Below are 27,958 nucleotides of genomic sequence, written 5' to 3' on the forward strand. Positions count from 1 at the left end.
ACTTGCCTATCTCTGGTCATGTGTATTAAAGTTGTTTTTTTTAAGAATACAGAAAAGAGGTAAAAACCAGTATTTTCCATTTCTAAAAGAAAGAGTAAAGTCCTCAACAGAAAAGAAAGTGGCTACAGGCACTAAGAGCATTTCTGCTGTGATAATTTATGTCTCAATATCCAAAGATATTGTCACATTCAAAGTGTCAATATTCAGAGGATCAGACATCTCCAGTGCATTGGGAATTCGAATAAAACATTTCAGCTCCGCAGAAGTGAAGCCCAAACCTCTCCAGAAACCTCTAAGCCGAATTTTCTTGAGCATGAAAAATACCTGAGTTGAGCTGAAAACTTCCCCCTGTAACTGCGCCACCTTTGGAGTTGGTTTCCCTGTAGGGGTTTCAAACCAATTTTGTAAACCCCAAAGGGAAATCATTTAGAAGAGTAAATAAAACATTTATCACCACTTTCTAAATCCAATAAGTGCTGGAACCTTTACAAAGTAGAATATTGTAAACCTGCTACGCCTAGGTTCAGACACAAGCAACGCCCCCCACTCCCTCCTCCCAGGCAAGATTGAGCCCTCCTTGGTTCAGGGTTACAGACTAATTGCTATCCTGTCTCGAGTTCACGGGAGTGTGTCGGGAATCCCACTCTCATTAGCTAAGTGTAAAGCCCCAACTCCATCATTTACAAATCCACAGCAGTCATTCAGGCATCCTTCCTAGGCTCAGTAGCCCTTAACAGTCAAGGTCCCCTCTCCACCTGCCCAGTCACCTCCGGGCCCCCAGCGTTTCCGACACCCATCGCCCAACATCAACGAAGTTCCTCCTGGCCCCAGCTCCCCTCTCATACAAAGAGAAAGACTCCTCTGCCTTCCCGTTCCACTCAGTCTGAGCAATACAGGAACTGTTCATTGAGTCCCCGAGGAGGAAGGTAGCATGCAAGGACTGTAGATTATTAACCCATGTCCTACCTTGCATCCAAACATCAACGACAACGTGTTGTTGGTGCAGGCAACTTTGCAGTGGCAAATCATTGGGGTGAAACAGTCAGGGTTCTTAACAATAGGGGACATTCCTTCAGGGCCGCAGCACTGACAGGTTACTGTGGGACGACAACAAGACGCTCCCACAGCACATGGATTGGCGGCATATGCCGCTCAGCAGCTCTCTGCTTTTTTCCTGCTGGTCAGAGGAAGCTTGCTGGAACCGCTCCCTGTGTCCCACTCCATCCCTCCCAGGCTCTGCCGGGCTCTGCTCTGCTCTGCTCTCCACTCCTCGCTTCTCCCGGGTGGCGAGGGATGAATCAAGGATGCAGCACGGAACCGAGGACCTCCGTCCGCGTTTTCCTGACACTGGGAAATTAGTTTGGGCTTTTTTTTTTCCCCTATGAAGGAGGGTGGATATTTAAAAAAAACGTTGAAATTGGAGGAGGCAAAAAAAAAAAAGGAAGCGAGGTGGGTAGGGTTAAAAGTAGGTGGGGCTGTATGTAAAAGGATATGACCGCCTACTCTCCACGATCACAGAAGAGTGTCATGCGAGCTGAAGTGGGCTGAAATTATTCCATCGGAAGAAAAATACTGCAGCTCCTGATTTGGTAAAAAGCCAGTGTCTTGCTGCAATCCATAGTCATGGAGGGGAGGGGAGAAGAAACCAGAGGGAGAGAAGGCAGAGGGACCGTGAGGGGGGGAGGGCAGCTACTTCTCCAAAGAGACCGAATCGCCTCCACGTATTCCAAAGAGGATTCCCTGCCCGTGGGGGGTGGTGGGAAGAGGAGGAGGGCGGTGGGACATAAAATCAATTGAGTCACTGCCCGGGAGGAGCTCTGACCTTTAAACGCTGTGGGGAAGTGGATCTCAGCACGAAGCCAAAAGCCAAGTGTACTACATACGGAAAGATGGAAATCGCAGGCGCTAGAGTTTTTGCCGCGGGAGAAAACCTGGTTACAAGTAACATTTGCCCAAGCCTCGCCGGCCCCGCGGGACCATTCTCCAGGCACGCATGTACAAACAGACAGCTGATGGATCGCAGTCAGCTGCGAATGAGTCTATAAAGTTGATGGGGAAAGGCGTCAGTGGGGAGCTGAGATTGTGGGGCAGAAGCGCTGCTTCCCAGGTACTGTATCTCCCCTCAGGCGGCCGGACCATCGGGCTCCCATAGGGGCTTGGAAGTCATGGCTACAGGTCGGGGGCTTTTGGCAACTACGAAGAAGGAAGGGTATGTTCTGGGATGGTGCCTTCAGGAGCTTGGATCTGCAGACTAAACCTAGGACTATAATTCTAAATGTGAAGGACATGTACAATAGTCAATATGTTCCCTTCTTCCAATCCATAGTCAATGATTTGCTAAAAAGAAAAATTAAATCTATTAGATAGAATAATAGACTTAATTTATATATATATATATATATATATATATATATATATATATGCGTGAAGATAAATGTGGGTATGTGCATAAGCATGTGCATGTGGGTATGTGCATAAGATGCTAGGTACCGAAAAAGTCTGAGCTATGAAGTTTGGAGACAAAGGGACCATAGGAATGATCAAATAAAATACAATCCATCATAAACGTTTTATTCCCACATCAATCAGTCAGTTCCTCCTATTTAAGTCCCACCACAATGAATTCCTGGTATTTCTGATGCCCTACATGATAATGCACTCCTAGAGAAATGACAATTTTCTTTCCTGGCTCAGCAATGAACAGATTTTTTTTTTTCTAGTGTGGGGGCTCACACTATAAGGCAGATATGGTGTGGCCTGTCCCGAACATCAAATAAAGGTGGAAATCAGGACTTTATGTATCAAGAATTTTGACGGTAAAAAACTGACAATATAGGGCAAAGGACTTTTAAAAAATTAGGAAATGGGTATTGGTTAAAGTGGGTAGAGTAATTGACTGTAATTAACAACTCTCTGATTTCTCTTTTTTTAAGACTAAGGGAAAGTTTAGGTTCACTCTCCTTGTTTTATCTAGTAGTTTAAATTTACAATTACCAGATGTAACCCTCTGAGAGCTCCCACCTACAAAGTGAATACAACTTCACAAGTTTTCTAAAGGGGCAATAACACATAAGATGTGCCAGATTTCTTTAATTCCCTTAGGCTAAAAATGTAGATTTCACACTCCTAGGAAAGTATTGTGAGTTTTTCATGGTGCTGTTCCAAGAGGCTGTGACAAGCTCTTTCAAATTATCCAGAATTCTTCTGATCTGTCATTTCAGGCCAGTATCAAAGGCTGCCACTTTTCAAATGATTTCCCTAATTTACCATTTACATTGGATAGTGTTTGCTGTGCTGGGGACCTAAATGAAAATATCTGCCTATTGTACCATCTTCTCCTTCCTCTCAGTGTAACCTGAACTGTTCTGACAGAAGTTACATTTTAATTTGCATTTTTATTTACAGTTTGTTTTCTTTCAAATATTACTTTTCCTGACCAAGCATTGGTGTAAATTTAGTAGGAAAAAGTGGGGTTTCCATGACAATGCATTCCATAGTTACAGCTAGCAACCACTATCATTAAAAAAATGAATCACATGGTTACCTTAAGATATGAATACATTGAATTATTAATTTGAAAAGTATTCATTTGGCATGTGGATAGACTGTAATATTTTTAGTTGGGGATATTACCAGGGGATGCCAAAAGATGATGCATACATTTTAATAGTCAAAATGGCCATGGCAATAAGACATATTGATGATTGGTAAAATTCATGGTTCTCAATAATTAATTCCTTTTCAAAATGAGAGCATGAATCCAGTTCCAGTAGATTTTTTTTACATACAAGTCCTGTACTGATTCACACCCTTACACATTAGACCTTGGATTACACTTATATCAAAATTGAAGGAAATTATCTGTTTTTATTTTTGATCAGAAAGATAAAGAAAAGGGAGATTATTTTCTTTTAGCTACTGAGGCACTTTATCCACTTAGTTCTATCTTTATAAGAAGTAGGTATCAGTGAAACACAGACTCTCAAGTTTGAAGGAAACTTTAAAATCACCTAGTACAGCTCTTTGAATTATGACAAGGTCATAAAATCTGTGTGTACAAGCTAGCCTTTGTTTTGGAAGAAGGACATCCAGAGATTTCATAAGTTTGTAGTAACTCATTTTAAAAAAGGAGTAAGACTAAAGATGATAATGTTTTATTTTTATAGTTCCACTTATTTTTATTTTTCAATATGTATTCTACATTTATAACATCATTTCTGAGAGAACATTTGGATTGGTGCATAGAAAGCCAGCTCTAAAGTCAAAATGATCTATGTTCAAGGGATGACTCTGGAATATTCTGTATGTGTGATTCTGGACAAATCACCTAAACTCTCAGTGCCCCCCTCCAGTTCTTTAAGTCTAGATAGTTCAGATAAGTAGAAGGAGATTCCTCAAAGGAGAGTTTTTAAACAACAATGAAATCAGAGTTTCAACACACACACACACACACACACACACACACACACACATACACACACATACATCAGACTCATTTTTAATTTCCAGTCTCCACAATACCTCCAGGAAGTCCTTCCCTATTACTAATTTAGGCAGTAACTGTAGTGTCTTCTTTTTTTTTTTCCCTCATAGGATCATAGGTTTAGAACTAAAAAGAGGCTTTGGAAATCATGTAAACTAACCTCTTAAGATGAGGAAACAACCAAGGACATTAAGTGACTTATTCAGAATCACAGAAGTAGTAAATGGGTGGTAATGCCAGAATTTAAATTCAGACCCTCCTACTTTAAATCTAGCACTCCTTTAAACTATATCACTTGTTCTTGAGGTAAAAATCAAATATTTTGGAGATTTAAAGACTGAAGTAAGCTTTAGAGATTTCATACAAGTTCCTCATCTTACAGGTGAGGAAACTGAGGTTCAGGGAAGTGAAATGCTTTGTCTAAGTTGACACAGTTGGTTAATGATCAGAATAAAAAAATAGTAGAACTTCCAGACTCAAAAAGACTCTTACCAATCAACAAGTTCAACTTATATCCCTCAAATAATTTTTCACATCCCTGTAAGTACAAACTATTTAAAAATATGCCACACTGCCTCTCAATTCAACTGATGGTCAGTTAGTTCCATTTATTCATATGGGGACTGTATCATCTATATATCAATACCTTATTTTCCTTTCCCTTCAAATTTCTCCTAAAGCAAACGTCAGGAAATGAAGAATTTTTCCCCCCTCCCAAAGACATGTCTTAGGGAAGGGACTATCTCATATTCAAGTAGAACAAGGAAATCAAAGTCATTAGATGACAATGAAAAACAGCAAAAGTACTAGGAAGTCCTTCACTTTGTTTTTATGCTCTGCTCAGCCATCTGTGAAATAAAAGCAAACTGATCATTAGTAGTATATTTTAGGAATGCCATGATGGAAACATGTTTCACTTTAAACAAATGTTATCTGGATGTTCTAAGTTCTACCTTGATAAATTGATTTCACTTATCAATTTTATTACATGCTGTTATCACCACAGTAGTCCTTTCTAACTTTCAAGACTGTAAAAAGTTACTTACTTTTCCATAATTCTATTACAGAAGGGGCTCTTGGTTAAGTGTGACAAAGCTATCTGATTATCAGTGAAAGACATAATCACACCATTAAATAAGTGAGAACATTTTCTTTTATATTCTTCTAATTTCTCCTATCATTGTTATTGAATTCCAAATAACTCTAAAGAATTTATAATATTTATATGATTCAAAAAATATCTGACTTTATCACTATTTATGCTAATTCAACTGGTGTCAATATCCACCCAAAGTTTATTTAAAAACACCTTCTGGATCAAGCTATTGACTTCCCTACTCTTCCTTTCTCTTTTCAAGCCTTTGCCTTCAATTGTAGTAACCCACTAACAATGGGTCCTAGGCCAAGCCCCACTAGGTCATTATTTGGTCCCTAGTTGATTCAGAGTAAATATAAATAGCAAAAGTTTCTGTTTTGGTCCGAGGGTCTTTTTTTCTCAGATTGGTGGTTTGTTGTTTTTTTTTTTTTTTTTGGACTGTGCAAAAGAGGACATTCTTTGCTTCATTTTTTTTTCTTCTACCAGTCTTAATCACTGAAAGGGCTTTACCTCAGTCAAAGTGAGACCTGTTAACCATCTTAGTTTAAGAAGCCTAAGGTCTCCCATTCTATCCAGGGCCTCTGATTTATTTCTGATCATCATCCCTCCTCATCTATATCTGGCCACTGGACTCAGATGGCTCCAGAGGAAAAAGTAAGGCTAGAGCTTTGCACAGCCCTACCTCACTTAAATCTAATTCACTGGAATGTCATGGCATCACCTCTCTGAAGTTATAATCTTCTTCCAGAATGAAAGGATAAATAATAACAGCAAAAGCAGAAACAATCAAAATAGTGTCTAAGAAAACAGTACTTATGCCAGTAAGTGCCTAATATAGCATCATTTTAGTAATATTTTCTAGTAATAATTTCTAGTATTATTTTGCTTGCATAACTATCATTTGTACCTATGTGAATCACCAGAGAGGAAGAGCAGTCATCAAATTTAAGCAATTTGGGGAGGTTGTCAAGTCCTATTTCTGAATGAATGCCGTGAGGAAGAAGACAGAAGACCTTTTTGAAGTTAATGTCAGGAATAACTGGTTAAAGTAGCTGTTATCCTGGTGGTGTTACCTTATAGTAACAATGGAGACATTTTCATCATTTTAGGTGTTAAATATTTTTATAACCATTAACAATACAAACATTAATTTTCATAATCAAGAAAAGGTTTAATTATGTTTAACTGCTCCCAAGTACAAAATCCAACTTCTTAATATTAATATTATCTTGTTGATACTCTACATTGTCAACCATAGAACAAAATACAGTCTCCAAAAGAAAGAAAATAATGGTGATGATGAAAGTCAGTAATTATAGAATATTTTTATATTTACTAGGCAAACCTTTATAAAACTTAAATGATTACAAGAAATTTACATAATGCCATTTCATTTGATCCTTATAACAGCCCTGGGAGGAACGTTTGATTATTATGTCCATTTTACAAATGAATAAAACCCAGAGAAGATAAATGATTTTTCCAGGTCACATAGCTAATAAGTTTCTGAGGCATGATTAAAATTGAGGTTGTTTGGATTTCAAATCTAAAACTCTATTCTAAAATACCTGGTTGTGGAAGAAACCTAAAGGGAAATGAAAAAATACCTAAGAGGAGATGTGGTGTATGGGAAAGAGTACTGGATCTCGAGTTAGCTGGCCAGGGCCAAAATTTTGACTCTTCTACATAATGCTAGTGTGACCTCTGGACCTGTTTTTTATCTATTAATTGAAAGCGCTAGATTAGATAATTTCTGCATTTTCTTCCATTCTAAATCTATTATCCATGGAAGTGGATATAATGCATTACCAATGACAATTTCTGGGAAAGAATTGAAGTTTTGGAACAATATATTTGGAAGAATTGGAATAATATATGCTACCCATATATATATATATATAGATAGATAGATAGATAGATAGATAGATAGATAGATAGATAGTTAGAAAGATAGATAGATAGTTGCAAAAGTGGGGAGCTCATAATGTTGTGAAGGCTAAGTAAAAGAGGGAAACAGATTAGGTGTTGAATTCCTAACTCAAGAATATGAAAAAACCTGGAGGAAGTTCTCCAGTATATTGAGTTAATTTACTAGGGCATTTAAGGGGAGCAACACAACAAGAGTCACCTAGGAAGAAAGGGAAAACATAAATTGACATTGAAACAACAGGAACAAGAATACGAATCAATGAGATCACATATTCATTAAGTATAAATACACTATTTTAACACAACAAGAAAATGTACTATTTTAATTTTTGTAATTAAAAAGTTCAGAATTTAAATTTAAAAATCTAATGCACTCAGAGTATTTTCTATAAGATCAAGGGTGAAACAAGGATGCCCATTATCACCATAACTATTCAATATAGTATTATTAGAACTATTAGCTTTGGGGGTGGCTAGGTGGTGCAGTGGATAGAGCCACCGGCCCTGGAGTCAGGAGTACCTGAGGTCAAATCCAGCCTCAGACATAATAATTATCTAGCTTGTGGCCTTGGGCAAGCCACTTAACCCCATTGCCTTGCAAAAAACTAAAAAAAAATTAGCTTTAGCAATAACAGAAGAAAAAGAAACTGAAGGAATCAGCTTTGGCAATGAGGAAGCAAAACTTTTACTCTTCGCAGATGATATGATGGTGTACTTAGAGAACCCAAGAAAATCATCTTAAAAACTCCTTGAAAGTATTAACAAATTCATCAAAGTAGTAGGATATAAAATAAACTCACATAAGTCATCAACATTTCTGTATAAGAACAACAAAGCCAGAACCAAGAGACAGAAAGAGAAATTTCATTTAAAGTAATTGTAGATAACATTAAATAATTGGGAATCGACCTTCCAAGACAAGCTCAGAAATTATATGAACACATGTATAGAGCCCTTCCCACCCAAGTAAAGTCAGATCTAAATATCTGGGAAAATGTCAATTGCTCAGGGTATGGTCAAGCTAATATAATAAAAATGGGAATTCTACCCAAATTAAATGACTAATTCATTCCCATACAAATCAAACTACCCAATAATCATTTTACCAAGATAGAAAAAATAGTTAACAAAATTCATCTGGATCAACAAAAGGTCAAGAATAGCAAGGGAACTGATGGAAAAAAAATGTAAAGAAAAGTGACCTAGCTCTATCGGATCTAAAACTATACTATAAAGCAGTAGTCAACAAAACTAACTGGTACTGGTTAAGAAATAGTTATGGATCAGTAGATTAGGGTAGGTTCAAAAGAAAAAGCAGTAAATGACCACAGTCATCTATTCTTTGACAAACCCAAAGTTATTATTAGTTTCTAGGATAAAAATTCTGACACAATTGTTGGGAAAACTGGAAAATAGTGTGGTAAAAACTAGGCATAGATCCACATCTCACACCCTATACCAAAATAAGGTCAAAAATGGGTACAGGAGGGCAACATGGAATTATGCCCAAAGAGCAATAAAACTGTTCATACACTTTGACCCAGCAATTCCAATTCTAGGACTATATCCAGAAGAAATCATAAAAAAAAATAAAGTCCCCCATGTTCCAAAACATTCATAGCATCTCTTTTTGTAGTGGCAAAGAATTAGAAATTGAGGGGATGATCATCATTTGGGGAAATAGCTAAACAAGTTATGGTACATGAATATTATGGAATACTATTGTTCTATAAGAAACCATAAATTGTCATCCTCTAGAGAAGCAGGATCTGCTTATTTACAGGATCTGAATTACAGGATCTGATGTTGAATGGAGCAGAACCAAGAGAACAATGTACACAAGAAAAACAACATTGTGAGATGATCAACTTTGATGGAGGCAGCTCCTCTCAGCAGTTCAGAGATCTGGACAACTATTTCAGACGAGTTATGGACTATGTTATCCCCATCCAGAGGAAGAAAAACAGAACAAAACAAAATTAAAAAATCCTTCAGAATCTGATGGATACTACATTCAGTTTTTTTTTAAATCTCATGTATTTCTTTCCCTTAGTCCCAATTCTTCATACCAAAAAATGACTAATCTGTAAATGTGTTTGACACAAATGTGTATGTACAAAGTTAACCTGTTAGCTGCTGAAAGGAGTGGGGTGGGAAAGGAGGAAGGAAGGAAATTTTGTAACTTAAAAATATCCATATGCATATGGATGAATGTTGAAAAACTTTCATTGCATGTATTTGGAAAAATAACATTTATTAAAAAGAAAGTTTAATGCCTGAAGGAGATAGTTTCAGATATCTTAAAAACTCCTTTATGTAAAATACTTCATTGACTTACAATGTTGAAGAAATTACACGTCACTGTATTAAACATTAAAAAAGTCCTGGAAAGAACAACAACTTAAGAAATTTATTTTTATTAATATCTTCTTCTTTTATAATGCTTAGATTTCTAGTTGTATGTATTCCTTTTGTCCTTCCAGAGAGTTAAGTCTGAAAACATAATTTTGAGAACCACATTATTAAATTAATTAATCTGTATCTACATGCATTATGACTCTACTCTAAGTTTGAAACTAAGAAAATAAATGTACAAGTGAAACAGTCCATGCCTCAAAAAACATATTCCATCAGGAAAAACAACTTGTAAACATATAAATAGGTACTATATATATGTATATATATAATATGTACATATATAGATATATAGATATATATGAAATGTATTTAAGGTAATTGCTGTGCAGCAAGAATTCATGAGCAGCTGGGGAACATAAAAGGCTTCAAGTAGAAGATGATAATTTGAGCTGAACTTAGAAAAAAGCTAGAATTTTAACGCACTCTTTCAAGCAATATATTTGTGTGTGTGTGTGTGTGTGTGTGTGTGTGTGTGTATGTGTGTGTGTGTGTGTTTTCTCCCTTGGAAAGACATATACTTCAAATGTAAAATCCTTGAAAGTAGGGACTGTGACTATATGTCTTTCATCTTTACAAACAATATCCCTCATATCTTTGATTGCATCTTTTGGACTCTCCCTTCACCACTGCAGATGAAAACCTATCTACACTACACACTAGAATTCTTAACCAAGGTTTTGAGAATTTATTTTGTTGTTGTTTTTTTCATATCTTAATGACTATATTTCAATAAAATTGGTTTCCTTTGTAATCTTCAGTATCTTATTTTATACATCAAAAATATTATTCTGAAAAGGGATCCACAGGTGTCATCTGAATGGTAAGGGATAGAAAACTTTAAGAATCCCTCGCATAGTAGATGATCTTTTTGGGATCTGGATGAAAATTTATCCTCCTATAATTAATTATCTATTTATTAAGAACTCAGAATTAGAGAACTTCAGAATTAGATGGTATTTTCAGATTCATCTAGCCAGTCCAAGCTGTACCTACAATAGAATCCTCTATGCAACATATGCAAAAACTGATCATTGGCTTTTGCTAAAAGATTTCTCTAGCTGATTAATTTTTAAGAATAGTTTAATTAGCACTTTTTAAAAATATCAAGTCTAGATTTTAGTCTTTGCAACTTGGACCACTGTTATTTCTCTGTCTTCTGCAGACAGTAGAACAAATCAAATCCTCCTTTCTTTGGTAGCTCTATAAATGTATATTCAATGCAGCTATCTCAGGCACTTCTATATCTCCTCTAATGAATTTTAACACTCCCTCTTCACCCTCCCCATACTGCTCCTTTTCTTTGAACTTTAGCTTATATAACTGACACAATTCTCACTAGACTGATTTGAAATCCTTCTTGTTGAAACAGTGCTATAGTTTTTGAAAGACCAGGAACCTTCTGTACCAAGATGAAGAAAAAGTTAAGGATTTTACTGTAACCAACCTAAGTCCAAGCAACATTACTCATAAATCAAAATTAAAATCAGATTATAATAAAATCAAATAAATAATATGAAACAAAATAAAAAAATAAAAATAAGTATGTAATGGGAAAAAAAAAAAACCTGACCCTAGATAGCTACTTTGGTGTAAAAGAAGATTTTTGTTCATATTAAAAGAAAGCTTAAAAAGAAAGCCATTTTTATCCCCAAAGAATAACATCAAATGGTCATGAATCCAAAAAAAAGAGTACTTGAAATAACTTAAAAAAGGAATTCAAAAATCAAATAAAAGAGATAAAGGAAAAAATAAGAAAAATAAAAGCAATCCAAGAAGAGTAAAAAAAAAGTTAACAAAATGGAAAAAGAGGTCCAAAATCTTAAAGATGAAAATACTCCTTGAAAAGAGGAATCAAATAATGTTATAAGACACCAAGAAATAACAAAACTAGAAAAAAATAGAAGAGAATCTGAAGCAACTTATTAGCTGTACAACTCATCTGGAAAACAGTTTAAATTGTTGGTCTACCTGAACGTTATGATCAAAGCATTTTTTGAACTAAATTGAATGAAAATATTTAAACTATCAATACTTGGCTTTGCTTAATAATTTTTGGTGGTTCCAACACTGACTCAGTGAAACACGGAGGACTAGAGTAGATTACCTCTCTAGCTCTTTTATTTCTGGCTTTATAATTGGGAGATTTAGTTGTTTTGCAAGGTCCACAGTGATATGGAGGTCATTTTTCCCCATTACAAATATTAAAAGGGATGACTTGCTGCTTCTGTTGTTAATAAGGGATGAGTTACAGCAATTGCTTTCATTACCAGGCTAAACAATCCAAACCTTTCCATAAACATACATACCTGTGAATATATTTATTCTGAAACTATCACTTTTGCTGACAATACTGGATTTTAGCAATAAGGAGAAATGTTACGTGGTCAATGATTTTGTTCTTGAAAACAATCTTACAAAAATGCATTTCTTTTGATTTTTGGCAGAGTTTTCAAATTGAAAACTAATAGACTTTGCTGATGATATAATTAATTTGACATTCTAGGATATTATCTCTGCGACCAAGAAATGCAAGAATGAATGACTGAATTAACTTTTAAGAGCTATGTGCCAAGTCCTATGCTAAATATTAAGGATATAAATACAAAAGATAGATAATTCTTGCCTTTAAATATTTTACACTTAGAGGGTATAAACATAGGGGAATGATTTCCAGGGAAAACTAAAATCAAAGTAAGGGGAGCTCTTGGCAATTCCACAATGAATCTTACCAGCTACAATAGTCATATTACTTAAGAGATGAAAAAAAAAGGTTTAGGTAGAAGGAGAAGTACAGGTAATGCCTTCTTTTATTTCTTTATTTTTCTAACTACATGTAATGGGAATTTTCAACAATGATTTTTTTTACCTTTTTCTCCCCATCTTATCTATCCCCTCCCCCAACAGAAAGCAATGTAATATAGTCTCTATATCCATAACTATAATAAACATAGATCTTAATCATGTTATGAAAGAAGAATCACAACCAAATGGAAGGAAAAAAATAGAAAAATGATATAATTCTTAAGCACATTTTTAAAAATTGAAGATAGTAAGATTAAACTCCACAATGTCCTCTCTGAATATGAATGGCATTCTTCACTCACAAGTCTTTTAGTACTGTCTTTGTTATTGTACAGAAGAAATGATCAAGTCATTATAGTTGATCATCACCCCATATTGTTAGTGTGTATAATATTCTTCTTGTTCTGCTCACTTCATTCAGCATCAGTTCATACAAGTCTTTCCATGCTGTTCTGAAGTCACATACCTCATGATTCCTTATAGAACAATAGTATTCCATCTCATTCATAATACATAATGACCTTTTACCAATCACAAGGCCTCAGGGTGAGAGCTAGAGGACCAGTTGGTTATGGGATGGGTTCCTACAATGAGAATGATGATAATCTCATATGCCGGGGTACATAGTTGAATACATTGAATAAAATGAACTCTCACAAAGATTTTCAACAATTTCTAACCACATTTCCATCTCTATATTATTGTCTCACCTCTATGATGATTAAAAATCAAGTCCCATCTTAAATACTATCTCTTCTCTGAAGTCTTCCTAGGACTCTTGGTTGGTGCTATTGTTGTTCAATCATATCTGACTCTTCATAAGTCCATTTGGGGTAGGTTTCATACTAGAGTGGTTTGCTATTTCCTTCTCTGACTCATTTTACTGATGAGGAAAATGAGGCAAACAAGGTATCCAGGATCAGCCAACTAGTAAGTGTCTGAGGCAAGATTTGAACTCAAGAAGATGCATTTTCCTGACTCTAGACCTGACACTATCCACTGTACCACATAACTGATTCCAGATTGCTTTGTCATAGGCCAAAGTCCCTTGATCTACCATTGCTGGAGACTTTGCTCATACATTTTTAATAGTATTTAACCCATTCTTCCTTTTGACATATAACTAATGATAAGTGTAAATGAAGTTATGGAATTTTAGGACCTTAGGAAGATATCTCTAGCCTTGTCTCCTTCTTTTACCCCGCCCCAGCATTTAGTAAAAAGCTATTAGTTTATTAGTTTATCAGTAAATATTTGTTGAACAAATTAGAATTCAATTTGCAATGACTACTATTCTGGGTGATTTAGGGCAAGACCTCTCAATATGCCCCAGGCAACTGTCTGATACTATAAATTGGAGAACAGGTCCTGATCTGCATCAATAGAGAAATTTCCTCAGGGACTCCCTTAGTTGAAGAAATCATATATCTGTCCATTTCAAAATAAAGGGGGTGGCAGGGGTGGGCATAGGGGGTGGGGTGAGATTCATATAGAATCTTTCCATTGAGTTTGTTATCTTCAATGTGTATCTTTGATCCCTTCCAATCCTTTTTCTATTCTGCCTTTTCTAAATTTTTATTCTTTCTCTCTCCCTGCTCTCAATATACAATCTTATTTTCTGACTCTTATTCTACTTCCTACAGACACAACATGCCCATGTATCCTGCAAAACAAAAACTCTCACTTGATCAGACCATGCCCACCAACTACTATCTTATTTCCTTCTCCAAATTACTTCTAATCTTAATCCTCTATAATCTGATTTCTAACCTTAGCAGTCAAGGGTAACTGTTCTCTGTGAATTAACAATGATCTCATAAGTACAAAATCTAACTATCTTTATCCTCCCTGCAGCCTTTGCCACTGTCAATCAATCACCCCCTTCCCTGTATACTTTCCCCCCCTAGGTTTACAAGACACCACTCTCTTCTAGTTGTACTCCTGCCTGACCATTCCTCAGTCTCCTTTGTTTGCTCTTCACCTAGCTGGCTCTAGGGCTCTGCCTTGGATTTTCTTTTCTTCTTCTTCTGTTTCATCTTCCTTGGGTAACTCAACAGTTCTCATGGTTTCAGTGATGACCTCCATGGAGAAGATACTAATGTCTATATATCTAACCCTAATCTCTCTCCTGAGCTCCAGGCATGAGAACTACTGCCTTTTAGACATCTCAAAGAAGATCTGTGACAGGAATTTCAAATTCAACTTGTCTGAAACAGAACTGTTTCCCCCGTAAAATCCATTCCTCCCAACTTTTCTATTGCTGTCGAGGGAATTGGGATCCTCTTAATAAGCCAAGTTTACAAACTCAATGCTATCATCAACTCTTCACATATCTAACAATTTGCCTATTTTTGTCATTTCTACCACCACAATATCTTCCCTTTCCATCTCCTTCTATCCATTGGCATAATTGCCACCTTAATATTTCATCACTTCATGCCAAGATTAATGCAAGAGACTTCAGGTGGGTTTCCATGCGAACAATGTAGGCAACCAAATTTCTCCCCACATTAAGACATTCTCCTTTCTTCTGACAGAATGATTTTTTCCTAAAATTCAGCTTTCTTCAAAGAGCCTTTCTCATTTACCCATATCTTAAAGACAGTACCTTCCCTTTGCAATTATCTTCTGTCTTCTGTCTACTATATATATATATGTGTGTGTGTGTGTGTGTGTGTGTGTGTGTGTGTGTGTGTGTGTGTGTGTGTCTTGTACATATATATATAGCCTAAATGTTAATTCCTACATTGGGACATGGGTTCTTTGAGGGCAAATATCCTCTAATATCCCTTCCTTTGTATCCCTAGTTCTTATCATTATGCCTAGCATATAGTAAACTCTTAATATATTCTTATTGACTAACTGACTTCCTTAGTCCTCCATTCTAATATGCAGAAGACCTGGGGATTCTCAATGGTTAAGTCAGTATTATGTTTTCAGGTTGTTCCAATGTGGAAATCTAATGGTAATGGATTTTTTTATTCACAACTCATAAAGAAGTTTCATTGAACTAAAGAGAAGTTTCAATCTGGAATTGAGTCAGAAGCAAAGCAAATTAATCAGGGATGCTTGAAACAATGGAATATAGTGTGAATCATTATTTACTATTTCCCCCTCAAAACCCCAATCAGTGATTTGAAGATAAAAGCAATCTATAAGATGATCCAGATCATAATTCTACATATGAAGTTCAAAGTATTAAATATTTTGCCCATACATAGTCTTGTAAATGGTAAACTACTGAACAAAGATTGAAATTCTGTTTCTTTAATTTCAAAAGAAGATTTAGGATGAAACCTGTTTCTGACATTTACCACCCATTGTGTCAAATCACTTACTCTCAGGGTTTCAATTTCATCTTTAAAATGACTTGACTGAACAAGATGACCCCTGAGGTCCCATCCAGTTCAAAATCTATTAATTGATATTTTTTCCACAGTCTGATACCTCTGCCCATGAAAACCAGAAGAAGGTCCTAGAAGTAATATGTAAAAGTATAGTCTGGGGAAGGCTAGGTGGCGCAGTGGATAAAGCACCAGCCCTGTAGTCAGGAATACCTGAGTTCTAATTCAGACTCAGACATTTAATAATTACCTAGCTGTGTGGCCTTGGGCAAGCCACTTAACCCCATTTGCCTTGCAAAAACCTAAAAAAAAAAGTATAGTCTGAAAATAGTGAACAAACAAAACAAAAAACAGAGAACACCTATGAACCTTCAGGTTTATTAGGATGTTCAATAAGTTAGGGATGGGGAGGGGAAGGAAATTGATTTATACTTTGGATCTAGTGTCCTCAGAGGCAATGCCATAGTATATGTAATGACTCTACCTCGTATAAACTAATGTGATGCAGTGGGAAAAGTTCTGGACTTCAAAACATAATACTTGGTTTTAGATTCTGTCTCAGAAAATTTATCTATTTATATAACCTTGGGTATATCACTTAAATTCTGGGACTCAGTTTCCTCTTCTTTAAAATGAGGATGTCAGTCTCTGGTATGTTCCAGTTGTAACTCTGTGATACTATGACATGGAAACTAAAAGATATCATTGCCAAAGGTTTTGCATGTATATTCAATTATAGTAATACTTTTGCTTGAAGTTGAAATTTTTCAGGTGGATTTTGGCATAAAAGAAAATGTGAGAATGTAACTGGAAAATTCTTTTCCCTTACCTTCCTCCTATTTGAATATATATGTATTATATATATATATATATGTATATATATATATATACATATATATATATATGAGAAAGAAAGCTTTTTTAATCTTTCTATAAATTGCACAAATATATGTCCACCTTAAAGGGGAAGGTGGCACTTTTCTCTATAAAAGTCAATCATATTTAAATCTATTTTAAAATTGAAATATGAAATTAAAATGTGATAAGCAGGAAGAAAGCCATGTTCCCAACTGAGTTAATGCTCATATATTATTCTTTTCAATTTGAAAAGGTACATGGTATTTCTCAAAAGAATAAAAAAGGTTTCTTCCAGCATCAGATATAAATGAAATTTAATTTTTCTTTTTTGAAAAAGAATGTGAAGGGGAACACTGAAAAATCTTTTTGCCTTTCCAGAAAGTGAGACACAGAAAGGTCAGGCCACTTGTTTAAACCACAAATACCTGCATGTATAAGAGAACAAAGGTTAGAAAAGAAATAAAAGAATATAATGAGACCCTTAACTCCTACCATCACCCCCAGCATGCTCCATCATCAATTACTTGAAATGTTTGCAGATATTTTGTACTTGTTCCAGGTACACATGGAATTTTGGTGGGGGGGCAGCTTCTGGCCAAGTATGACTCATTACTCTGTCTCCTGATTTGATGCTTAATTTGAAGATTGAAGAATTTATAACTGTTTCTAAAAGGTCCTACTCTTGGCTGGAACTCTCCAGAAGAAATGAAGGGTGGGGAAATATCAAAGTTTTTCTCTTCTGTGTAATGGCAATGCTGCCCAAATGGTGGCTAGTGATAGAGGACCTGATTAAGCTGGAAGAATGGGACTGGTAGTCCTATCATTTTTCTCTTTACTTTTTATGTTTATGATCACAATGATAATCATGGAGTATCAAAATACATTGAAGTATGGGTTGTCATTTAAAAAAAACAAAGGCAGAGAAGTTTATGATATATATATATATATATATATGAAAGTTTTCCCTAAAATAGTTGGTTTTCAAAAAATGGTTTGCTCCTTAAGAGGCTCTCTGAAAATTTTAGAAAGTTTGAGACTTAATATTTTATAATTTGTACTTGCTAGAATTGGGAAAACTCAGTTCCCAAGTTGAATGCAGAGTACCTTTTTTTTTTAATGTTCTTCATTTTAAATAGGAAATGTTCTTCATTTTAAATAGGAAAGGGTTAAGATGAATTATAATGGAACTCTAAGGCCCTTTCTGGCTCTAAAACTATGCTTCTATGATTATTCTATAAATAGTAATTTTTAGATTACTATATTTTTACTTGGATGTCCCAAAAGCATGTAAAACTAAGCATGTACAAGCTGGGACATATCACCTTCCACCCACAATTCAGTTCTCTTCTCAATTCTTATATTTTCACTGAGAACAGTAATAGCTTGTTTCTATCTTGTTTTCTATACAGAAATTTGACAATATTACTACTATCCATTTTACCTAGACCTGTGAGACCAAGATCCTAGCTTTCCAGACCTATGTCCTATACCTCACATATACCATACATTCCTGGCAAATTATATTGGTTCCTATTCCCTGATTCTACTTAGCATTTTTAATGCTTCCATATTTTTCAATGGCAAGACAGAAAAAGGCTATCCAAATCCTCTGACAAGAAAATCTCCCACAGTAATGTATAATATCAATGTAATCATATTTTTCCCATTCAGAATGCCTTATGCATATCTCTCTCTGTGAAATCCTACCTGAAAAAACAAGATCAAAGGCCCCTCCTACAATCTCAGAATTGGAGGGAACTTCAGAGGTCATCAGGTACAACTTGTATCTAAGTAAAAAATCCATCCTACAATATTCCTGAAAAGAAATTAACTTGTCTCCACTTGAAAATATCCAGGGAAGACTTCACCATCTCTAGAAATAGCTCATTACATTTTATTTAGTGCAAATTATTAGAAAAGTTTTCCATTATTAGAGTTAAAATCTGCCCCCTTGTAACTGGGAATCAATGAAAAAGAGAATCATGGATTCAGAAATAAAGAACTAGAGAGTCTCTGCTGTGGAAGAGACAATCTGGGTCTCATGAAAACATACTTGATCATGTTTCTCCTTTTCAGCATTCTCAACAACTTATCATTCCATCTTTGTCTGAAGACCTGTAGTGAAGGCCAGTAATAGGCTGATAAATGTTTAATAACTGATTCGCAAAAAATCATATTTGCTATACTATATATTTTTAAGTTTAAACTGATTATTGACATTTTCCCATCACTTTCTTAAATCTAGACCATCAAAAATCAAGCTCTGATTTGAAGGAATTGGTAATTTTCAAGGGATAAATGTATAAAACAAAAATTTAACAATTGCCTCTCCAATACAAGTTGACTCCAGCATACCTAAAGCAGTTAATTACACTGTGGAATAATTCCAATTGCTAGGAATTTTTTGCCTTTCTATAGTTTCTGTATGTTGTTCCAGCTTCCCATCTGTGTTTAACAAAATATCTATTTTATTTGCTCCCCATGATAATCCTTTAATTATATAAAAACTTTTGTCACACAATCTTCCCCTCTTGTTAGTATTTCTAGAATCTTAGGAAACCCAGTATTTTAGAGTTATAAGAGCCTTTAGTAACCACTTAAAATAACTCACACCAAAACAAATATCCCCACCATAGCATAATGGATAAGAAGATATTTAGTCTCTTGTTAAAGACCTCTGATTAACAAGAGACAATTACTTTCAACTGTATTTTTTGATAGTTGCAATTTAAAAAAAAAAAACCCTTTTTTTCTTTAGTTCTAAATTTGTTCCTTTGTCTTGGTGTGAATTCTATCATTTGTTCTTTGATACTCTGAAAATGAACAGAACACATTTAAACCATTGTCCTGGTTGTTATCCTTCAACAGAGAGTTACCATGATCTTCACTACCCAAAATGCTTCTCGAGACTAAATGTACTCAAGGACTGTCACCACTCTGATAGCCCTCTCTGTAAATTCTCCAGTTTATCAGTGTCCTTCCTAAGAAATGAGTGAATGCAATATGATCATTATGGAGTATAGTGAGACTATTACATTAATCTCCAGATCTGCCCCCTCTTAGCATAGTCCAATTTCACATTAGCTTTATTTTTTGGCTGCTATTGGACATTACTGACTCATTGAACTTGAGTTCTACTAATCATTTTAGATTAGATTTTTTTTTTCAGACAAACTTCTGTTTAACTTAACCTTCCTCATCTTTAATTTCTGAAGCCACTGTTTGTAAAAACTAAATGTTAAGACTACATATTTAAATTCTAATTTGATCAAATTCTAATCTGTCAATTATTTCTTTGATGCTAACTTGGCTACCAAGTGTGTTAGCTAGGTGGCACAAACCTGAAGTCAAAAAGTCCTGAGTTCAAATTCAAACTCAAGAGTTTTATTAGTTGTGTGATCTTGGGCGAGTCACTCAACCTCTGTCTGCCTCAGTTTTCTCAGTTGTAAAGTGAAGATTCTTTTTTAGTATTTAGCTTTCAAGGTTGTTGGAGGATCAAATAAGAAAATATTTGTATTTAATAAATTATTCCTTCTTTCCCTCTTTTTTCCTCCCTTTCTTTTCTTCTTTCCTTCCTTTTCTTTTCCTTTATTTCCTTCTTTTCTTCCTTGTCTTCTTTCCTTCCTTCTCCCCATAATTTCTTCCTTTTCCCCTCCTTTCCTTCCTTCCTTTTTTTAAAAAAAATTTTTAGTTTTTTTGCAAGGCAAATGGGATAAAGTGGCTTGCCCAGGGCCATACAGCTAGGTAATTATTAAGTGTATGAGGCTGGATTTGAACTCAGGCACTCCTGACTCCAGGGCCGGTGCTCTATCCATTGTGCCACCTAGCCACCCCCTCTTCCTTCTTTCTTCCCTTTTTCCTGGATTTCTGACATCCATAAAATATATAAGCATACCATTACACTGCCTTTATCAAAGCACTTATTCCCTATACATTCTCCTGTGGGTATTAATTCCAAGTTGATACCAAACAATTAATGACGACTTATTGAGTCTAGCCTTTCAACCAGTTCCAAATCCATCTAACTATATAATCCTCACCCATACTTCATAATGAAATTTCTAATACCATGTAAGAAATTTCTAATGAATTTTATCTGGGTAATTTTGTGGAATACAGTTGATATAAATATATATATATATATATATACATATATATGTATATATATATATGTATATGTATAATTAACTTTTTTTCCAACTATATGCACATGTATATTTTTAAGTTACAAAATTTCCTTCCACCCTCCTCCTCCTTTCCTCCCATCTTCCCCTCAGTGGTGAACAGTCAGGTTAGCATTACACACACACACACACACACACACACACACACACACACACACACAAACACACAAAGACATTTAGGTTTTTTTGTAAGGCAAATGGGGTTAAGTGGCTTGCCCAAGGCCACACAACTAGGCACCCAGTACATATAAATTTTTGATGAACATGTTTACAGATTAGTTATTTTCAGTTTGAGGAGGTAGAATAAAGGGAGATACATATAAGAGATAATTTTTATAAAGTGTTCATTAGATTCTGAAGGGCTGTTTTTTATGTTTTGTTTTGTTTTGATTTTCTTCCTTTCAGTTGATATATTTTTGACTTCAATTCAGACATTGATAAAAATCCTACTTACAGTAGAAGTTAATATGTTACTTCAGAAACAATGTTGGATGTTGACTCAAATTATTTAGGGTCAAATCTTGGCTCTTTTATTACCTGTGTGACCTTAGGCAAGTCATTAAAATCCTGGATCGTTAGTTTTCTTATAAAATGGGAAGGGAAGATTATGTTCCATTTTATATCCAAATTTATAATCCCATAATTTGTACTTTTTACTTTAGCATCTGTCATATATTTTATGTTTTCTACTTAATAGTATTTGATTTTTGCAATTAAATGAATAGATAATTTTTAACATTCATTTTTATAAGATTTTGAGTTCCAATTTTTTTTTCCTTCTCTTCCTTCCTCCTTCCCTCTCCAAGGCAGTAAGTAGTCTGCTATAGGTTATATATGTTCAATAATGGAAAAATATTTCTACATTAGATATGTTGAAAAGAAGAAACAGAACAATCATAAAAAAGAAAAAAACAAAACAAAGCAAAAAGTGCAAATAATATGCTTCCGTGTGCAGTTACTCTGTAGTTCTTTCTCTGGATGTAGATGGCACTTTCTATCATGGGACTTTTCTTGGTGAGAAAAGCTAAATCCATCACACAAAATTGCTGTATACAATGATCTCCTGGTTATTTTCACTATTCTCAGTATCAGTTCATGTAAGTCAGCGATGGGGATCTTTCATCTGTCAAGGGAAATTAGAATGTTTATAACATCATTCACAGGTCATCCAAAATAAATTAGCCTTCTATATCTGGTAAGCCGTTGAATTAACTCACACCTACAGCTCCTAGATTTATTAAATTTTAAGTTCCTCCTATTTTTCCCTTGGCAGTATCAGAACAAATGATTTCATGAACCTTATATGATTTTAGTTCACAGGACAAATATTCCCTATACCTGATATAAGTCTTTCTAGGTTTTTTTGAAAGCTGCCTGTTCATTACCATTTCTTTTAGAACACTAGTGTTCCATTACATTTCATATGTCATAACTTGTCCAACCATTCCCCAATTGATTGAAATCCCCTCAGTCTCCAATTCTTTGCCATCACAAAAAGTTGCTATGAATATTTTTCTACATGTGTGTTATTTTCCCTTTCATATGATCTCTTTGGGAAACAGAACTTATAGTGTTATTCCTGGATCAAAGCGTCTACACAGTTTTATGGGACTTTGGGCATAGTTCCAAATTACTCTTTAGAATGGTTGGATCAGTTCACAATGCCAACAATAATATATCAGTGTCATAATTTTCCCCTATCTTCTCCAGAATTTATCATTTTCCTTAGCCAATCTGATAGGTATGAGATAGTACTTCTGAGTTGTTTTAATTTGCATTTCTCTAATCATAAGTGATTTAAAACATTTTTATTGGCTATAAATAACTTTAATTTATTCATCTGAAAACTGCCTGTTCATATCCTTTGACCATTTCTCAATTGGGGAATTACTTGTATTCTTATAAATTCGACTTACTTCCTTATTATTGTAGGCCTTTATCAGAAACACTATCTGAAAAAATTATTCTCCAGTTTCCAGCATTCTTTGTAATCTTAGTTGCATTGGTTTTGTTTATGCAAAAGCTTTTTAATTTAATGTAATAAAAATCACCCATTTTGCATTTCATAATGTTCTCTATCTCTTGTTTGGTCAATCCAATACACGATCTATTAACTATATGACTGTGATTATTCCTATGTACCCTTTTGGAGATCAAGAAAATATTTACTATCTACCTTATAACTAAAGAAAGTCTGGAGAAACCTAGTTCTTTTTTAAATTTGTCTTTGTTTATCCATATATGAACATGTATATTTTTAAGTTATAAAATTTCCTTCCCCCCCCCCCACCTCTCTTCCCTCAGAGGCAAATAGGCATGAGATAATTTTTATAAACTGTTAATCAGATTCTGAAGTGTTCTGTTTTGTTTTGTTTTTCTTCCCCTGGATAGGGATAATTGTCCATAGCCAGTGTAATGTGGTTGTCTTAGCTCTATGAAATGCTGACAGTGGTTGCTTCCAACAAGGTTGATCATCTCACAATATTGTTGTTAATATGTACATCATTCTCTTGGTTCTGCTCTCTTCACCCAGCATCAGATCCTGTAAGTCATTCCATATTTCTCTAGAGAATGAAAATATATGATTTCTTATAGAACAATAATATTCCATAGTATTCATGTACAATAATTGGTTTAACCATTCCCCAATTGATAGGCATCCCCTCAATTTCCAGTTCTTTGCCACTACAAAAAGAGGTGCTATGAATATTTTGGAACATGTGGGACTTTTCCTATTTGTTTTTAATCATTTCTTCTGGATGGAGGCCTAGAATTGGAATTGCTGGGTCAGAGGGCATGAACAGTTTTATTGCTCTCCAGAAAGGTTGGATCTGTTCACAACGCCACCAGCAATGCATTAATGTGAAACCTAGTTCTTTATAATAAAATTATTTTATTTATATTCTGAATAAAAAACCCTGATAAGTAATAAAATCATGATAATCACTAGTATTACCATGTAAAAGCATTCACTGAGTTTGGATCCTCCTATAAAATGCAAGTCTTTTCAAAATCAAAGTTTGGTAAAGGACTACAAAGATGTGAGAAGAAACAAGTATATCATTATGTAAATAATCTTGAACTTGTGTCTGGAAACCTAGATAGGAAAGTTGGTTGCAAGACTTTCTGATTGTAGGAACCTGGATAAATTACATAACCTACATATGCCTCAGTTTCCTCATATGTATTTGAACCTAGAGGTGATACTGAAATGTGTTATTATATTTGCAAGCTATACAAAGGAAAAATTAATGAATTATAGAAAATCTTTAAAAGGGCACTGATTCTTCTGTTTATCTAGTCATCCCTGTTGCTCCAAAACATGAACTTATGCAGCATGGAAACAGATGTCAAGGGTCCTCATCATGTGTTTCTCACTGTTCAGCATATGCAGTCTTTTTTCTATACTCATAGCACTGTGCCACATGGTCTTGATGGGGACATGTGTACAGGATGATGTTCTGCTGACTCTTTAGCATAGGGAATTTGTCTAGCACAGAGTCCTGTGGTTTTCCTGGCAGAAACTGAGAAAAATGTGAGGAGCGCATCTGTTTTTGGGATGGACTAAAGCAAAGCACTCTGTCTTGGATTCAGAAAGAAGGAAGATATTGTGAGAGGAATGAAAAATCAGCAGGGAGTTTTTAGAAAGAATACTCAATTGTATACCTAACACTTTCTGGCACAGGTATTAGAAATAGCTCATTAAAGGGGAGAGGGAAGTATCTATCTACACACAGATGCCCAATCTCAACCTACAAATTTCATAATTTAATTAAATAATCATTTTATCATAAGTATTTATCAAGTATTGACTCCATCAGATGTTATGGTAGGTAGAAAACACAGAAAGGGAAAAGGGGGGAAATCCCAGCCCTCTGCCTCATTGAAGGCATTCATAAATTCCAGGGATGAGAAGATAGCAGGGGAAAAAAAAAACATCTTCCTTTGCATTCTCCATTATGTCCTCTGTGGCTAGGGCCATGTTTTGATTTTGGACGCTTACTACATTTAGTACCTACTGAAGTATAGTGCTCCTTCCACTTTGAGAACTTGATAAATGATTTCTGGATGAATACTGATTTAGCTTGAGCTATCTGGTAATGGATCAGAATGAATTCTTTGTTCCATGAAACTCCTCAAAAACGGAATGATGATATTTCTGAGATTCTGCACAAGAGGATGCCTAGGATCCTTTCTAGTGCTGTGATTTCATGATCTCAATTATGAAAATTTTTGTTACATTTATGTTTATGTTTTTATTAATCAAAAAATCTGATAAGTGATAATTAAATTCAAATTTAATCAATAATATTACCTTACAGATGTTTTCCCTGATTTGAGGTCCTTATATAAAATGTAAATTTTCTGAATGTTAGGCTTTCTGATAAAAATTCCTTAGGCTGACATTCATAAATATGTCTTTAATCTGCCTTATCTTATATGATTTCCCTTCCTCTAATTAGTCATTTTAGTCAAATGGGACTAATAATTGGTCCAAATACCCCCTCCCCATTTCCTGTCTTTGCTTATATCATTCTATATGCATAAAATATGCTCTCTCTCTCTCTCTCTCTATGTGCACTTGACAGGATTTAATATGCTGTTAAAGTCCTAGATTAGATGACCTAGACCAGCACCAAGATATTTTTATGATCGACCCCAAATGGAAGTTATTTCTCTTTCATTCAACTTCTTATCACACTTGAATTGAACATCATCTATGCAGCCATCATAAATATTCAATTTAAGGTATCTGTGCAGTTATTTTGCTTCTTTTAGTAGACTGTATGCTTTCTGGAGGCAGGAACCATGTCTGGTTTATCATACGCACAGCACCAAACATAACAACATGCACATAAATATAATATAAATAATAATAAATCTAATGATAAAATAGTAAAAATAAATATAAATAATAAATATTTGTTAATCTAAGTGGCCAAACATATCATGGAATTCATTTAAAAATGTATTTCATACACTTTTTAATGTTTAAAATTTATTTATTTTTGAATTTTACAATTTTTCCCCAAATCTTGCTTCCCTTCCCCTCTTACCCCCAACAGAGGGCAGTCTGTTAGTCTTTTTTTTAGTTTTTTTTTACAAGGCAAATGGGGTTAAGTGGCTTGCCCAAGGCCACACGGCTCAGTAATTATCAAGTGTCTGAGACGGGATTTGAACCTAGGTACTCCTGACTCCAAGGCCGGTGCTTTATCCACTACGTCACCTAGCTGCCCTGAGTCTGTTAGTCTTTACATTGTTTCCATGATTTTCATTGATCTAAATTGAATGTGTTAAGAGAGAAATCATATCCTTAGGAAAAAAATAAAATATAAGCATAACCAAGATTACATAAGATAATGTTTTTCTTTTAATTAAAGGTAATAGTTTTTAGTTTTTGTTCAAACTCCACAATTGTTTCTTTCAATATAGATATATTCTCCATCACAGATACCCCAAAATTGTCCCTGATTGTTGCACTTATGAAATGAGCAAGTCCATTAAGGTTGATCATCAACCCTATATTATGCTGTACAGTGTTCTTCTGGTTCTGCTTATCTTGCTCAGCATTAGTTCATGCAAATCCTTCCAGACTTCTCTGAACTCCCATCTGTCCTGGTTTCTAAAAGAACAATAGTGTTCCATAACATACATATACCACAATTTGTTCAGCCATTGCACAATTGATGCATATTCACTCAATTTCTAATTCCTTGCCATCACAAACAGGGCTGCTATGAATGTTTTGGTAGAAGTGATGTTTTTACCCTTTTTCATAATCTCTTCAGGGAGTAGACCCAATAGTGATATTGCTGTATTAAAGGATATGCACATTTCTGTTGCCTTTTGGGCATAATTCCAGATTGCTCTCCACAAAGTTTGAATGAGTTCACAGCTTCACCAAAAATGCATCAGTGTCCCAGATTTCCCACATCCTTTCAACACTGATCACTGTCCTTTCTGGTCATATTGGCTAGAGAGGTATGAGGTGGTACCTCAGATTAGCTTTAATTTGCATTTCTCCAATAAGTAATGATTTAGAGCAATTTTTCATATGACTATGTATAGCTTTGATTTACTCATCTGTAAATTATTTCATACACTTTTTTTCTTTCTTTATTTTATTTGAGTTTTACAATGTTCCCCCTAATCTTTCTTCCCTCCCCTCCCCTGCACAGAAGGCAGTGTGTTAGTCTTCACAATTTTTCCATGGTATACCCTGATCTAAATTGAATGTGATGAGAGAGAAATCATATCCTTAAGGAAGAAAAATAAAGTATGAGAGATAGCAGAATTATATAGTAGGATAATGCCCCCCCCCAATCAAAGGTCTTTGGTCTTTTTTTTTCCAAACTCCACAATTCTTTCTCTGGATCCAGATGGTATTCTCCATTGCAGATACCCTCAAATTGTCCCTGATTGTTGCACTGATGGAATGAGCAAGTCCATCAAGGTTGGTCATCACCCTCATGTTGTTGTTAGGGTGTACAATGCTTTTATGGTTCTGTTCATCTTGCTCAGCATGAGTTCTTGCAAATCCTTCCAGGTTTCCTGAATTCCCATCCCTCCTGATTTCTTTTTTTTTTTGCAAATGAACTTTAATTTATGATTACAATAATTTTCCTGTAAGAGTAAACTTAAATGCCCCTCACCCCCAAGAAAATGAGAAACTTCAAGAATAGTGAGGGAGAGAGAAACAAAGAATGTACTTCAGTCTGTGTTCAGATTCCAATGACTCTGTCTCCGTGGTGAGTTGCTTTCTTTATCATAAGTCCACCAGAGAAGCTGCTTCAATATTTTTCTCACAGTTGCTATTACTAGCTGTACCTCCACTCTATTCCTC

At 35.0% G+C, this 27,958-nt stretch overlaps 1 protein-coding gene across 2 annotated transcripts in view; it reads right to left on the reverse strand.

The window, feature by feature from the left end:
• The window catches only part of LOC141508420 (disks large homolog 2), a 2,787,507-nt gene that overhangs the window by 1,622,912 nt on the left and 1,136,637 nt on the right, over nt 1-27,958 (reverse strand). Inside the window, exon 1 of one of the 2 annotated variants that reach the window (XM_074217021.1) lies at nt 967-2,325. The exons of the other annotated variant lie outside the window; for it this stretch is intronic. Within the exon in view, the coding sequence (XP_074073122.1) occupies nt 967-1,068 (102 nt within the window). The 5' untranslated portion in view covers nt 1,069-2,325. Of the gene's footprint in view, nt 1-966; nt 2,326-27,958 lie in introns of those variants that run through there. 2 annotated transcript variants of the gene reach the window in all.

Source organism: Macrotis lagotis, chromosome 1 (assembly GCF_037893015.1).
Source record: "Macrotis lagotis isolate mMagLag1 chromosome 1, bilby.v1.9.chrom.fasta, whole genome shotgun sequence".
In the NCBI taxonomy this organism is placed as follows: Eukaryota; Metazoa; Chordata; class Mammalia; order Peramelemorphia; family Peramelidae; genus Macrotis; species Macrotis lagotis.